The sequence below is a fragment of the Cherax quadricarinatus genome, chromosome 56 (genome assembly GCF_038502225.1).
Source record: "Cherax quadricarinatus isolate ZL_2023a chromosome 56, ASM3850222v1, whole genome shotgun sequence".
Lineage (NCBI taxonomy): Eukaryota > Metazoa > Arthropoda > Malacostraca > Decapoda > Parastacidae > Cherax > Cherax quadricarinatus.
In genome coordinates, this window is record NC_091347.1 from 28,386,370 (window position 1) to 28,402,540 (window position 16,171).

Sequence of the window (16,171 nt, forward strand, 5' to 3'; positions counted from 1 at the left end):
CAATGCACCCTTCTTGAAGAAACCAGTATCAAGGCACCCTCCTTGAAGGAACCAGTATCAAGACACTCCTCGAAGGAACCAGTATCAAGACACCCTCCTTGAAGGAACCAGCATCAAGGCACCCTCGAAGGAACCAGTGTCAAGGCACCCTCCTTGAAGGAACCAGCATCAAGGTATTCTCCTTGAAAGAACCAACATCAAGGTACCCTCGAAGGAACCAGTATCAAGACACCCTCCTTGAAGGAACCAGCATCAAGGTATTCTCCTTGAAGGAACCAACATCAAGGCACCCTCGAAGGAACCAGCATCAAGGTATTCTCCTTGAAGGAACCAGCATAAAGATATTCTCCTTGAAGGAGCCAGCATCAAGGCACCCTCGAAGGAACCAGTATCAAGACACTCCTTGAAGGAACCAGCATCAAGGCACCCTCGAAGGAACCAGTATCAAGACACTCCTTGAAGGAACCAGCATCAAGGGACCCTCAAAGGAACCAGTATCAAGACACCCTCCTTGAAGGAACCAGCATCAAGGTACCCTCGAAGGAACCAGTATCAAGACACTCCTTGAAGGAACCAGCATCAAGGCACCCTCCTTGAAGGAACCAGCATCAAGGCACCCTCCTTGAAGGAACCAGCATCAAGGCACCCTCCTTGAAGGAACCAGCATCAAGGCACCCTCCTTGAAGGAACCAGCATCAAGGCACCCTCCTTGAAGGAACCAGCATCAAGGCACCCTCCTTGAAGGAACCAGCATCAAGGCACCCTCCTTGAAGGAACCAGCATCAAGGCACCCTCCTTGAACCAGTATCAAGACACCCTCCTTGAAGGAATCAGCATCAAGGCACCCTCGAAGGAACCAGTATCAAGACACCCTCCTTGAAGGAACCAGCATCAAGGCACCCTCGAAGGAACCAGTATCAAGACACCCTCCTTGAAGGAACCAGCATCAAGGCACCCTCGAAGGAACCAGTATCAAGACACCCTCCTTGAAGGAACCAGCAGGCAATAGTAATAATCCTAAAAAGTTTTCTAATTCTATCCAGCCGGGAACGTGAAAAAAGAAAATTGGAATTACATATTATAGCTTCCCTTGTATTTTTATCATTTTCTTTTACACCAAGCATTATAGAGAATGTTTTTTTTTCTTCACACAGATATGTGGTATAACATAAACAAATTCGGTTGAATTCTCAGTTTATAGGAAGTCCACTCGCACTGCCAACTATGTTCATTTCTACAGCCACCATTCAATCCAGATTAAGAAGAGCACCATCTCAAGCCGTTCTTACGTGCACCCAGGATATGCAGCCCCTCAAAGTTGGGCCAAGAAAAAAAATCCTTAGAACACAGTTTTCCAAATTAGGATAACCTGCCTGGTTTATTAAACAAGGAGAAAAGAAAGCAAACATCAACCATTACGAAATTTCAGTTCACAAAAACTCAACCCCATCCAGCAAATCTCAACTCATGGAACCCTACCACCAAGGTACAGTCAATCGTCTTACCAAAGTGACTAACATAATCACGTTCTATCCCAACAAACTAGGGAATCTCTTTTCCAATAAACACAAACATTCAGCAACGCAAGACACACCAAGAATTTACCAGATGCCATGTAAAGACTGCAACCAAGCATACATAGGACAGACAGGCCGAACACTATCTACAAGAATCATTGAACACCAGAGGGCAATACGTTATGCACAGGATAATTCGGCCATTTTTCAACATGTCACCATCACTCACAATATTCACTGGGAGGCTGCCACCATCAAACACAAATCACACTGCAGCTACAAACGTAAAATCATAGAATGTACCTTCCTAGCTAACACTCCCAATTTCAACATCTCAGAGGGACAATGGAAACCAGACGTCATTTCAAAATTCGCCCTCAAGAAATACATACCATCGCCCAATCTAACAGAGAGCCAGCACATCAGGGGTTATATAGCACAAAGGAACTTACTACCTAAATTTTTAGCTTCACTTCGGGACCTGTCTTCACCCATCCACTGCCTGACACGTTCCAAACCCACTCACGCGTACGAAGTAAGGTGTAACCTTCCCTATATATTCTTGTCATTTTATTTATGCATCTGCTGAAGAAGACCCCGGAAAGGAATCGAAATATACAGACCCATTAATCTTCTGTTTTTCTGTCCATGTGGGTTATTGCTGAGCACTGACAAGTGTTCATTACACTTTAGTTATCCATAAACAAACATCTTTATTTCTATAAAGTGGAGACTGTATGTTTCATTCACAGATTACGTTAAGATAATATTTGTTTAGATCTGTATCCCGGAGTGTTAGCCACCTAGGATAACGCAATAAAGTCAGTGCGCCATTGAGGACTGCTTGTCTTATTTCCATTGGGGTCCTTTAATCTTGTCCCCCAGGATGCGATCCACACCAGTCGACTAACACTCAGATACCTACTTACTGCTGCGTGAACAGGGGCAACACGTGTAAAGAAACACACCCAACTTTTCCACCCGTGCCGGGGATTGAATCACTAACACTCGGTGTGTGAGGCGAGTGCGTTACCAACCGAGCCACGAGACGTAAGTAGTTTTCAGAAATGGTTGTCCTTTCCTTGATGCTGATAAGGAACTCTTGGTCCAAGGAATTGGATTTGTCCTACTCTTTCTTGAATTGTACCTGATTGCCTCCCAGGTGCTGTATATCCCCATACGGGGTTAGTGCTTCCCTCTAAATAAGCAACCGATGTATGAGGCAAAATATTATTATTGGGATAGTGATGATTACTGATCATGATTTAACCTAATGTAACAAACACAGATAATATATTATTGATTTGTATCCTTTATAGGTCCTTATAAGACCTAATAGATGCTAGTCCATATTAATTACCAATACCACAAGATATATACACCGAGAAGTGTATGTCTCTCAGTGTATATACACTGAGAGGTGCATGTCTGTATATACACTGAGAGGTGTATGTCTGTATATACACTGAGAGGTGTATGTCTGTATATACAGAGGTGTATGTCTGTATATACAGAGAGGTATGTCTGTATATACACTGAGAGGTGTGTCTGTATATACACTGAGGTGTGTCTGTATATACAGAGAGGTGTATGTCTGTATATACACTGAGAGGTGTATGTCTGTATATACACTGAGAGGTGTATGTCTGTATATACACTGAGAGGTGTATGTCTGTATATACACTGAGAGGTGTATGTCTGTATATACAGAGAGGTGTATGTCTGTATATACACTGAGAGGTGTATGTCTGTATATACACTGAGAGGTGTATGTCTGTATATAGAGGTATGTCTCTCAGTGTATATAGGTGTGTATGTCTCTCAGTGTATATAGGTGTGTATGTCTCTCAGTGTATATAGAGAGGTGTGTATGTCTCTCAGTGTTTATACACTGAGAGGTGTATGTGTCTCAGTGTAAATACACCAAGAAGTGTATATGGGCTGAGAGTTTATTTAGTCCCTATTTTAAGGATTACTTAGTCTGGTGGCGAGATGCAGCCTAATGACCCCCCCCCCCCTCCATGCAGTTAATGTAGGTACATGCACAAACCATGACCTTCACGTACACGTCATGGCTTCTGCTAAAGCTGCATGACACATAAATGCTATACTGACCTTAAAACACATGTGTAAAGCCATCACCATGAGGAATTCACCGCTGAAACATCAACCACAAACTTAACACTTCCTCAACCTAACCCTCCAGCCTCCATGCTGACCATTTGTTCTTGTATATACTTATTAAATGTTATAATAATAGGAGAAGCGCAATAAAAACAATCCTATAAATAAATTCTTAAATATTATGTTGATTTTCTGCCAAAATTTCCACTTTAATATTGCGGAATCTTAGTTGCCATGAAATTCAGTCTCGAACGCTACACATTGCAGTCACTCCTCAATAATAATTAATTTCCTGTGAGGGCTCTTCACTTCACTATTACTTGTAGTAATAAAGATTATTATTATTATTATTATTATTATTATTATTATTATTATTATTATTATTATTATTATTATTATTATTATTATGTTTGTACAGAGATGGGTGACATTTGAATGTGCATGCAGAAAACCCATAGATGGCCAGATTTTTTTAATGCGGTACTCACAACAAGTTATTTTAAGTCAAGGGCTCTACCTGACCTAATTGGTAACATATAGCGTGATTTCACTGATGTAGACTGATCAGTCACAATTCTAACCCTCTCTTAATAGGACGGGTTGGGAACTAACAAGGACCCCAGTGGAAATAAGTCACTTTGTCTGAGATAGCTGAGTTACCCTCGATAATTGACACACATGTTATTAAGCATGATAATTGTACTTATGTGCACCTGTTCCTCAGTAAATTTAATCCAATGGAAGTAACTCAAGGATCCCAATGCATCGACACCATGCCTAACCCTTCTAGGGTAGGGTAGGTGCCTGAGCCCGAGCCTTTAGCTCATAAGACTGTCATTCCCATTAGCCCCCTTGGGGCGGGGATGGCAGACCAGAGAGGCCTGGTTTGTGGCTAGGCCTGGGGACAGTTGGTCCCAAAGATGAGGAGGTACTTGTGCCTCCTCCCATGGGAGACTTAGGTCTCAGACACTCCCTAAAGAGGGAGCCAAGGCCGGGCCACCACTTGGAAAAGGCCCGGGCCGGGAGAATACCGGCTAATCTTTAATAATAATAAAGGATCCCAATGGAAATAAATCACTTTGACTTTTTTGGAGGGTTATCCTAAATAATTTACACAGGTATGATAATTTGCGTAACTGTATTTATGTGTACTTACCTACCTGTGCCTAAATAAACCTAGAGGCAGACAGAGTAAGTGAGGTGGGTCGTAGTGGCCCTTAAGTCTCAGTGGATCTTAAGTTTTAGTAGCCCTTAAGTTATAGTGATCTTTAAGTTTTAGTGGCCTTTTAAGACCCCACAACACAGTCACTCCTGGCTGGGTCATAATAATGGCTCTCTCAGCTTTCTCACATACATCCCACACATTATTCACCAGTGTAACCAGGCTATGTATACCCTCCTTAGCCACTTTCATTTGGCCACTGGGTAATTATTGAAGGACTTTAATGGAAATAAGCTTCTTCAAGGCTTGTTTTTATCCTTGTTTAAATTGTATTGTGATTGGTCCTGTGCCGTAATATTTCTTTTTTGTAAAATAAATTTGTGTAATAGTGATTCACACAACTAAATATCAGTCAATTTGATAAATATAAGTGATTAACATCGGTAGTTAATGGGGTAAATATTTTTGTTAATATCAACCAACATTGGTAGAGAACATGAAGTTAAAACTGTTAGTTTAGTTTAATTTTCATATAGTGTATTTTATCATCTATTTGGGGACATTATATATAGATACAGTGCATGTTATAGCCTTTTTCACAAAGCTTGCATCTTTTATGCCTTTTTTTTTAAATAAAATTATGTTAAAGTCTTCCTGTAGAAGATTTTGATTATTAACCCAGGATAAAATGCAGTGTTAATATGTTTGTTCAAATAATAAAACTACAATATACCCTCTTTTTCTTTTTTATCACAATGAGGATTTCATGTTTGATTATTGTGCCATTTTTATGCTGCAAATTAGTAAATTTATTCAGGTATACACAATTACATAATCATACATATGTGTACAGAACCTAGGATAACCCAGAGAAAAGTCAGAGCGACATTTCCATTGGGGTCCTTGCGATAATATTTATATATAAAAGTTAAAAAAGTGTTAAGTATCTTAACTATGTAAAAGCAGATATACTAGGAGAGAGATCCAAATTAGTTATTTTCATACAAGAAATCACTCTCCTCCCTTTCTGTAGCCTTTGCACTATATATTTCTCAATAATATTTTAAAACTAAAAGTTGTCACTCATTCCTGCATACCAAATTCCATTACTGTAGTTTGACCTGGTTTCCTTCTTCGACTTTCCAGGTTCACGTCACCTATATGCTCCAGCTTCAATGGGACTTGAAAACTTTGTATCCCTGAGACAGAAGACTGAGATTCAGTTTACCAATAAGAAAGAAAAATTTAAAGAAAAAATGGATAAGCTGATGCATTCTAATGATAATGTCATGGTATTCACAGAAGATCTTAAGAGTGCTGTATTTCTAGCAGAGGCGACAGAGAAAGATCTTTCTCTGGTTTTAGAAATGGCAAAGAAGTAAGTAGTTCAGTAAGGTTAAAAAATAGAAAGTCAAAATGTATGTCTAATTTTCAGTCTATCCATAGAATTGAAATTGTTAATGAACTTCCAGTATGTGGTTATTTGGTATCTTTGGGGATGTTGCATTTTGGTGGATCTTTTAAATTGTGTTGGTGAACATGTCCTCCTTTGGGTTGCTCTGCCTTGGTGAAAAATGGCCATTGTGTTTAAAAAATAAATACGTATACAGTGGTACCTCGAGTTTCGAACAGCTCCCAACTCGAACAATTACGTAAGTGTATTTTTGTAAGTGCTTTTGTAAGTGTATTTTTGGGGGTCTGAAACAGACTAATCTAATTTGCATTATTCCTTATGGGAACAAATTCATTCGGTAACAGCACTAAAACAGCCTTCTGGAACGAAATATTAGTTAACTATATAAATACAAAACAGTGTCATGTTGGGGTTCAAAGTTGTGCCTTGCACTGTTTAATAGTTCTACAATTAGAATGATATTTGTGGAAAATGAGGAAAATATAAAGCTGATTCACTGTCTGTATATATTTGAAAGAAGCTTATGAGAGTTAAAATAGAAAAAAGTTAGGGAAGGGTTGCGCTGTATGACTCTTGTAGGTTTAGTGCTTCTTTTTCGTTATAATAATAATAGGGAAGGGTTTGAGAGTATAATGATAAAAGAGCAAAAACTTTCACTAAATATTGTAGGACCTAGGAGACCCCAGTAGTGGTGTGGCCAGTTGGTTTGCCCTTGAAGCTTAAGTAACATTAGATTGTATGTTTGCACATTGGTTTTCACATTTGGGAAGGAGGAGGAGGAGGGCTTTTAACTTTTGTGGGAGAGGATAGAGGGGATATGATTAATGGCAATGCTTGTAAAAACTGATGACTGGAGTATGAGACAGCAGTTGCTCTAGAGATTGGTGGAAATGACTTAAGGAACTTAAAGGCAAATACAGATAAAAGAGATAAGCAGTAATATTTGATTAAAGGAACCAGTGTAAAGAAAATGGATAGATGAAGAGCTTGAATAGAGTACATCATTCAAAGTATAGCATGTATATGCAGTAACTTTTGCCAAGATTGCAGGATGAATGTGGGATACCCAAAAAATCTTCAAGATAGATAACTGGCAGGAGTATTGACAAGGGCAGAAATAAGTTTGAAAGTGCAGCTAAGCATGTTGGAAGGCATAATCTGCTTACTGTAATGTATGGGTTTATAATACCAGAATAATATGACTAAGAGGGTATGGAGAGGTAGGGGTCATCCCAGGAAGAGCTAGAGGGTGGGGTAAAGGAAGTTTTGTGTTAGGGGATTGACCGTTCTGCAGTCTTGTTTGAGTTCATTAGATCAGAGTGGTGGCAAGTAATTTTTATGGCTTGATATGCTGTTGGAGTGTGAGCAAAATAACAAAATAACAGACTTGAGTCCTGGAGGTGGAAGATAGTGCCTATGCTTTGAAGGAGAGGTGAGGATGTTGAAGTTCAGAGGAGAATCTGAACTGTGATTTCAGCACACCTCTGGCAGGACAACAGTTGAAAGAAAGATGGTGAATGTGTTTTCTCCCTTTTTTGGGTCACCCTATCTTGGGAAGAGATGGCCTGTGTGTTGCAAAAATGGAATAAAGGTAATGGTAGATATAATAATGATTATAGTACCTAAGAGGATTGGACAGGCAGAGAGAATGTACAGTTGAATGTTTACAAAGTACACGTGAGTTTGAGTATAGTAAGTGACAGAAATCAAAGAGGGAATGTAAAAACTACTGGAAATAATAGGGTGTAAGATTGTAGGTTAAAAAGAGTACTGTACTGTACAGTATTATTATGGAAAAATCTTTTTACATGCCATTTAGAACTTCCTCTATTATTTCATATTTGACACCACTTGGCTACATCAACTGAGATTTCCCATCCATTCTACTAATGATCTTACCTTAACACTTGACTCCATCTGTTGTCTCTCTAACCTACAGATAATTTAAAAGTACGTATTTGCCATGATTCCCAAAATTATGGTTTAAAAGCATCTCTTGATCATTGATTCAAAATCTATGTAGACTGAGCTTTTATGTTAAAAATGTGTTAATACTATACATGTGTATCTAATGTAAATTACTATTTATAAATTCTCATCAATATTCAACTTTATGCACTGAATATCATCACTATACAGCAGAACCTCTGTTTACGAGTGCCCGACCATGTGAGTTTTTCAAGATACAAGCCTTTGCCTGGTCATTTTTTGCTCCTGGATATGAGCCAAAATTCTGGTTGCAAGTTTCTCCCTCAAGGGAGGTTCCTTGATGCTGGTGAGGGGCTCTTGATCTAGAGAATTGGATCTGTGATCCAGTTCCCTAAATTAATAATAATAATAATAATAATAATAATAATAATAATGAGTGAGTTTCAGAACATCGCCACTAGGTGGCACAGCCAATGCCACAATATCAGCTGAGCTGTGCAATGTGTTTGTCGTTGTGGAAGCATTTCTCGTGTTATTATTGCCAAATTTCTTTTTTCTAACCATGGGTCCTAAGAAAGTAAGTGCAAAGGACAGTGCTGAGAAGAAAAAGATGATGATGTCCATGGAAATACAGCATGAAAACATAGATAAACAAGCAAGGGGGTGGCAGTAGGAGCTAGTAGCAAGTAGCCAGCATACGTACACTTTACAAAACTATGTACTTTATTTCTTTACATTCTCTATTATGTTTTTATACAATATTTCTTATTTATGAAACTAGTGCAGTTAGCCTCACAAACACTCTGTTTTCTCTTATAATAAAAGCATGGGAAGATATACTCAGAGCTGGAGAGGGACTGGATGCCGCTGCCACCACTCACCATATTATGGCCTATTTTATTCATGCTAGAGTATATATCATGTTTCTATGTTAATTATATTGTTCATTATGTCATATTAGATGAACTGTGATAGATAAATAACCTGTAGAGTTGATATTAGTGTCGTATTGAAGTATTTTTGTCCTGCCTCTCGAGAGCAAGAATTCTGCTGGAAAGGATTAATGGCATTTTAGTTAGTTTAAATGAGGAAAATTGACTCAGCATGTGAGCAGATTGGGTTACGAGCTAGGTCACGGAATGGATTAAACTCGTAAGCAGAGGTTCCACTGTACTTCCATTTACAATTAAATTTACAATCAACATTAAACAGTACTGTACTTTATTATACTTGTTCCTTCTTCGTATTTGATACTGTCACTTTAAATATTTAATAGTTATCTCCTGATACCCAAACTGTATTGACTTGAAAATCCCAATAAGCTCCCATCAGCTGTATTAGAATTAAGTAGTACTACTCCATTAAGTTCTAGTTTTAACCTGCCTGAAAGTCCTTGCATAACCTTATGCTTTTCAAAAAATGCACAACGGTTTCACAGTATGTACCTTGAAAGGTACAAAGACTCGGGTCCAGTGTCATTACACATTATTCTGTGGCCTCATCAGGTGGACTGAGCAGAGAGAAAAGTGTGTCTAAAGCATATCTACTTATTCCAACTGAAGACACCATGTGGTGTGGTGCAACAATACCAGGTCCAAGTCTTTGTTTATAAACATCTTCATATTTGTCATATCGTTTTGGGAGTGTTATATATTATATACCTTGCAGGTTCAATCAGCAGTATCAGGGTCTTCGTTTTGGAGCATATGTGTTCGGCCCAGTGGTAATGCGAATGTATCATTACCTAAACCAGCCTGATGCAGCTTTAGCAGTAAGTATTTAATAACAAAAATTCATTGCATTTTATCAGTTAAATGTGGGAATAGATGGATAACTAAAGTGTAATGAACACTTGTCAATGCTCAGTAATAACCCACATGGAGACAGACACTCAGAAGATTAATTGGTCTATATATCAATCCCCTTCTGGGATCCTCTTCAGCAGAGGATCCCAAATGGGGATTGAAATACGTATACAGATCAGTTAATTTTCTGATTAATTGATCTGTATACAGTGGAACCTCTACTTGCAAGCGTATCCACGTGCGAGTTTTTCAAAATACAAGCAGTCGATGGGTCCATTTTTTGCTTCCATACACGAGCAAAATTTCCATAAGCGAGCAGACGCTGGTGAGGGGCTCTAGCTCTTGATCTAGGGAATTGTATCTCATTTGTTTGTTGGACTATCTTATTGAAACTTGGACAGTGTATGATGGAAAGATGCTTCTTAACATAATAATAATAATAATAATCATATGTATAATAATAATACTTATAAAAATAATAGTATAATAATATAATACAAGAATAATGATAATAATAATAATAATAATAATAATAATAATATACATAATAATAATACATATATAATAATACATGTAATTATAATGATAGACGACTTCAAAAGGCCGTCACCAGATGGCAGTGTTTACCACAAAGAGGGAGCGGTTGTGGCCGCCTCCACCTGTTACATAATGACATATTTTATGCATTCTGGAGTATATATCAGGTTTCTATGTTATTTATATTGTTTATTATTTCATATTAGATGAACTGTGATAGATAAATAAACCGTAGAGTTGATGATAGCGAAATATTCAAGGAGTATTTTGTCCTGTCTCCAGACAAACTCTCGTCGGTTGCCGCCGCTGCCATATATATAATGACATATTTTATTCATTCTAGAGTATATATCAGGTTTCTGTGTTATTTATATTGTTTGTTATGTCATATTAGATGAACTGTGATAGATAAATAAGCCGTATAGGTGATATTAGCGAAATTATTCAAGAAGTATTTTGTTCGGTCTCCAGACAAACTCTCGTCCACCACCGACACCGCCTGTACCACTACATGAATTACATATTTTATTCATTTTAGAATAGATATCAGGTTTCTGTGTTATTTATAGTGTTTATTATGTCATATTAGATGAAGTGAGATAGATAAATAAGCCCTAGAGTTGATATTAGTGAAATTATTGAAGTACAGAATTCCACTGGAACAGATTAATTTAATTTCAGTTAATTTAAATAAGGAAAATTGACTCTGCAAACGAGCAAATCCAGTTGCAAGCAAAGTCATGGAACGGATTAAACTCGCAAGTAGAGGTTCCACTGTATTTTGATCATCTTTTGGGATCCTCTGCTGAAGAGGATCTCAGAAGGGGATTGGTATATACAGACCAATTAATATTTCGAGTTTATATCTGCATGTGGGTTATTATTGAGCATAGATATATATTATGTGTACCAAAAAGCCTGTGGATTATTCATTAATTATCTTTCAGAAGAAAAAGTCTCAGATGCATCAGCTGCATGCTGTCATTTGTTTTGTGTTGTAGCAGTTTTATTCTATACAAATCATTCTTGTTCACTAATACAGTGGACCCCCGGTTAACGATATTTTTTCACTCCAGAAGTATGTTCAGGTGCCAGTACTGACTGAATTTGTTCCCATAAGGAATATTGTGAAGTAGATTAGTCCATTTCAGACCCCCAAACATACACGTACAAGCGCACTTAAATAAATACACTTACATAATTGGTCGCATTCGGAGGTAATCGTTATGCGGGGGTCCACTGTACAAGTAAGCCCCACTTTACAGTGTTTTGCAAATGCAGTAGTTTTCAGTTTTACCCATTCTTCATTTATTCAGAATAAAATATTCACCACTCACTATAAGCTAAGGATGAAAATATTTTAAAGTTTTGTGTGTACTGTACAGTGGAACCTCAAATATCGAACTTTCTTCGGTCCAGAAGGCTGTTCAGGTGCCGCTACTCAACGAATTTATTCCCATAAGGAATAATGTAAATTAGATTAGTCCATTTCAGACCCTCAAAAATACACTTATAAAAGTACTTACAAATATACACTTACATAATTGATTGAGTTGGGAGCAGTTCGATTTTTGAGGTTCCACTGTATATGCATTTTCTAGGCCTAGCTCAATTGCTCACTGAATATATGAGAGCATAAAAATGTTTTTAGGCTTTTACATCCATTTGACAGAAAAAGGCTTTTTTTTTTTCACTTTACAGTAATTTTTGCTTTGCAGCAGTAGCATGGAACCTAACCCGCTGTATGAGTGGGGCCCGCCTGAACTTAAATTAGGCTTTCATTGTTTTGACAATTATATACGTATGCTATGTTCCATTTCTGTCAAATGTTGTACACAATCATTGTGGTTTGTAAAGTGTATAAAGGCTCCTATTATGCAGTAATAATATTAATAGTAATAATGATATTATTTGAGCATACATACAGAGGTACAAAAAAATACAGGTAAGAGCAGCATGCCAAAGCCACTTGTATGCATAGCATTATGGGCTGGCTTAAAATTAACTTAAGATTAACTAAGCAATGATGTAATCAGTGATAAAACATTATTGTAAACAGATAACAATAAAGCACAAATGAGTATTACAAAGACAGGTCATATGGTTGCATGCATTGCTGTACATTCAGTAGAATGGAGTATTCTGTTAGGTAGTGTATTTAAAAAAAAACAAAGTTAGATTGGGTCTTAGGTTTAACATTTATGTGATATAATTGTGAGAAACATTTAAGATATACAATTTATAAGGTTCAGTTATTCAGTATTTATTTGGTTTTGGGTGAGTAAGTGATCTTTGAGAAGAGACTTGAATTTATAAACAGGTAGTGTTTCTTTTATATTTACAGGTAATGAATTCCAGATTTTAGGGCCTTTTATGAGCATTGAGTTTTTGCATAGCGTGAGATGGACACGAGGAACATCAAAGAGTGATCTGTGCCTTGTGTTATGGTCATGTGTTCTGTTGAGGTTGGCAAGGAGATGTTTGAGGGGAGGGTTAATATCAGAGTTAAGTGTTCTATGTATGTAATAGGTGCAGTAATAAGTATGGATGTTTTGTATGGTGAGTAGGTTTAGTGTTTTGAATATTGGTGGAGTGTGCTGCCTGTAGTGGGAATTTGTTATCATTCTGACTGCAGCCTTTTGTTGGGTAATTAGTGGTCTGAGATGGTTAATTGTTGTTGAGCCCCATGCACAAATTCCATAGGTGAGATAGGGGTAAATAAGAGAGTGATATAGGGCCATAGTACCGTATCTTCGATAGTATGCCTACGGTCTTGGAAATTTTCTTAGAAATTTGTTGTATGTGTGTATGAAATTTAAGTCTATTATCAAGGTGGATTCCTAAGAATTTTCCCTCTGTTAGCTTTGTGATAGGTGATCCGTTTATCATTATGTTAAGAGGGACATCTGTGGCTCTGTTACCAAACTGAATGAAGTAGGTTTTGTCAATGTTTAGTGTAAGTTTGTTAGTCCTCATCCAGGTAGATATTTTTTGTAATTCGGTATTTACAGTATTGGCTAGCGTGACTGGGCTCGGGCGAGAGAAGACGTATGTAGTGTCATCTGCAAATAGTGTGGGTTTGAGTAATTGCGAAGCATTTGGTAGGTCATTTATATATAGGAGAAAGAGAAGAGGGCCAAGGACACTTCCCTGTGGGACACCAACTGTAATTGGTTGTGCGGAAGAGTTTGCTCCATTTGCGTACACATATTGGCTTCTGTTGCTGAGGTATGACTTGAGGTAATTGAGGGAGTGCCCTCTTATACCATAGTGTGACAATTTTATGTGGAGCAAGTCATGGTCAACTGTATCAAAAGCTTTACATAAGTCAATGAAGATTCCCAGTGGGACTTCTTTTTTCTCTATTGCAGTGTATATATGTTCTAGCATGTGTATAATAGCATCATTAGTATTTTTATTAGGCCTGAATCCAAATTGGCAGGGGTTGAGTATGTTTTGGGAGATGAGGTAGGAGTAGATTCGTTTATGAATTAATTTTTCGAAGATTTTTGAGAGAGGGTGTAAGTTGGATATTGGCCTATAGTTATTCAACTCTGTTTGGTCTCCTCCTTTATGGATCAGGGTGACCCTTGCTATTTTGAGAACTGTAGGGAAGGTGGAGGATTCAATGGATTTGTTAAAGAGTGTTGCAATGATTGGTGATAGCACTTGTATGGGCCAGCAGGCCTCCTGCAGTGTTCCTCCTTTCTTATGTTCTTATAAAGGGTGTTAAGGTATTTAAATCTCCTGCCTTGTTTTTTAGTGCGTTGATAATAAGGGAGACTTCGTATGGGTTAGTCGGAGCTAGGAACAGTGTGTTCGGGTAGTTGCCAGTGAGGTAGTCATTTGGTGGGGTATCTGAGCTTGGGATTTTATTGGCAAGGTTTTGTCCTATAGTGGAGAAGAAATCATTGAGTCTGTTTGCTGTTTCTGTTGGTGGGAGTTGGGGTTCATCTGATTTTGCTAATTTTATTTTGCTATTTCGTGATATCTTTTCTGTTCCTAGAATTTCTGATAGGGTTTTCCAGGTTTTTTTTATTTTTATTATTATTATTTTATTATCACACTGGCCGATTCCCACCTCGTAAGTTGGATAATCTGTTCTTATAATACAATTTTTTTGCCCTTCTTATCAGGCTGGTTAGGATTGACGAGTAACGTTTTGTTTGGTCTCTGGTTATGTGACCCATTCTGTACTGTTTTTCATATCGGTGTTTTGTATTTATGGATTTGAGAATGCTGGGTGTTAGCCAGGGACTGTTCAGTCTCTTAGCTGTCATCTGTTTAGTTTTTTTAGGGCAGTGCTTGTTATAGAGGTATTGGGTCTTTTTTAGAAAATTATTAATACATTCGTCAATATCTGTATAGATTTCTAGCTCAGTGTGCCAGTCAATGTTTGTTACTGCTGTTGCGAAGTTATTAATGGCTGCCTCATTGTGAAGTCTGAAGGTGACTTTAGTAGTGTCTTGGGGTAATTTACCAAGAGTTGTTATGAGGAAAGTAGGGTAGTGGTCTGTGGTATTATCTGTAATTATGCCTGATTTTAAAGGGGGATATTGTGTTGGTCCAGATGTGGTCAAGTAGGGAAACACCAGTCTCCGTAACTCTTGTAGGTTTTGTTACTGTTGGTAGCAACATGCAGTTACTCATTGTGTTTGTGAATTCAGTAACGTGTGGGTCCTGGTCTTGCAGGAGATTTATATTGAAGTCACCTGAGAATAGTAAATGATCTTTGTTCATGCGTGCATCAGTTATCATACTTCCTAGGTTTTGACTAAATTGGCTAATGTTTGACTGTAGAACTCTGTAGATGTTTATCAATGTGAGAGGTTTTTGTAGGTATATTTGGATTTGAATTTAGCTATTATATATTCCCCATGTTCATCCCTTGTGCAAGTATTAGTGATACATTCTAGTTGGTCTGAGTAGTATATAGCTGTGCCACCCCCTTGTTGGTCTGGCCTACAGTTGTGTATGGCTGTGTAACCAGGAATGGCATAGACATCTGTAGTATCAGGCTTTAGCCAGGTTTCAGTTAGTGTAATGATGGACATACTGGCATGCAAGGAATTTAGTAATGCTATGAGGTCATCGTAATGCTTGCTTAAAGATCTGATATTGTAGTTAAAGACAGTTATGTTGTTGTTGGCTCTGAGAAGTGCCTTTGATTGTTCTGCTGTGTAGTAATTACATTAACTGTTTGATTCATTTAAGTCATTAAATAAGAGGTTGGTATCAGGATCAATGCTTGTAATCATAAGATTTGTAGTGAATCTATAGTTAGAATTAAGTATAAAACAAAGTAAATAGTCTAAAGCTAAAAAATAGCACCTGAATTATTTAACAAATGTAAAAATAATGAGCTAAGGTAGTTTTTTTTTTAAAGCTAAAATAAAGGAGACAATATAAAAGGGACTAATATGATAGTAGGTAGTACTTTAAAGGTAATTCTTTAAAGTTAGAATTAGGGAAAACAATATAAAAGGGACTAATATAAGTTGTGGTGAACAATAAAGTGGTAATCAAATAAATGAGCTTTGGAATATAATGGCAAAATTGTGAACTTATTACACTTAAGCAGCTGAGTATAGCACCTTGATTATTTTAACAATTGTGAATATATGAACTAGGGTAGTTATATAAAGCTAAAATAAAGGAGAAAATATATAAGGGACTAAAAATT

General features: G+C 37.4%; 1 protein-coding gene across 1 annotated transcript in view; it reads left to right on the top strand.

Moving 5' to 3' along the window:
• Positions 1 to 4,907: 4,907 nt before the first annotated feature.
• The window catches only part of LOC128700723 (pentatricopeptide repeat-containing protein 2, mitochondrial), a 32,968-nt gene continuing 21,704 nt past the window's right edge, over positions 4,908 to 16,171 (top strand). The window contains exons 1-3 of the mRNA XM_053794075.2: positions 4,908 to 5,066; positions 5,950 to 6,181; positions 9,815 to 9,917. Coding sequence (XP_053650050.1) covers positions 4,970 to 5,066; positions 5,950 to 6,181; positions 9,815 to 9,917 — 432 coding nt within the window. The 5' untranslated portion in view covers positions 4,908 to 4,969. The remainder of the gene's footprint in view (positions 5,067 to 5,949; positions 6,182 to 9,814; positions 9,918 to 16,171) is intronic.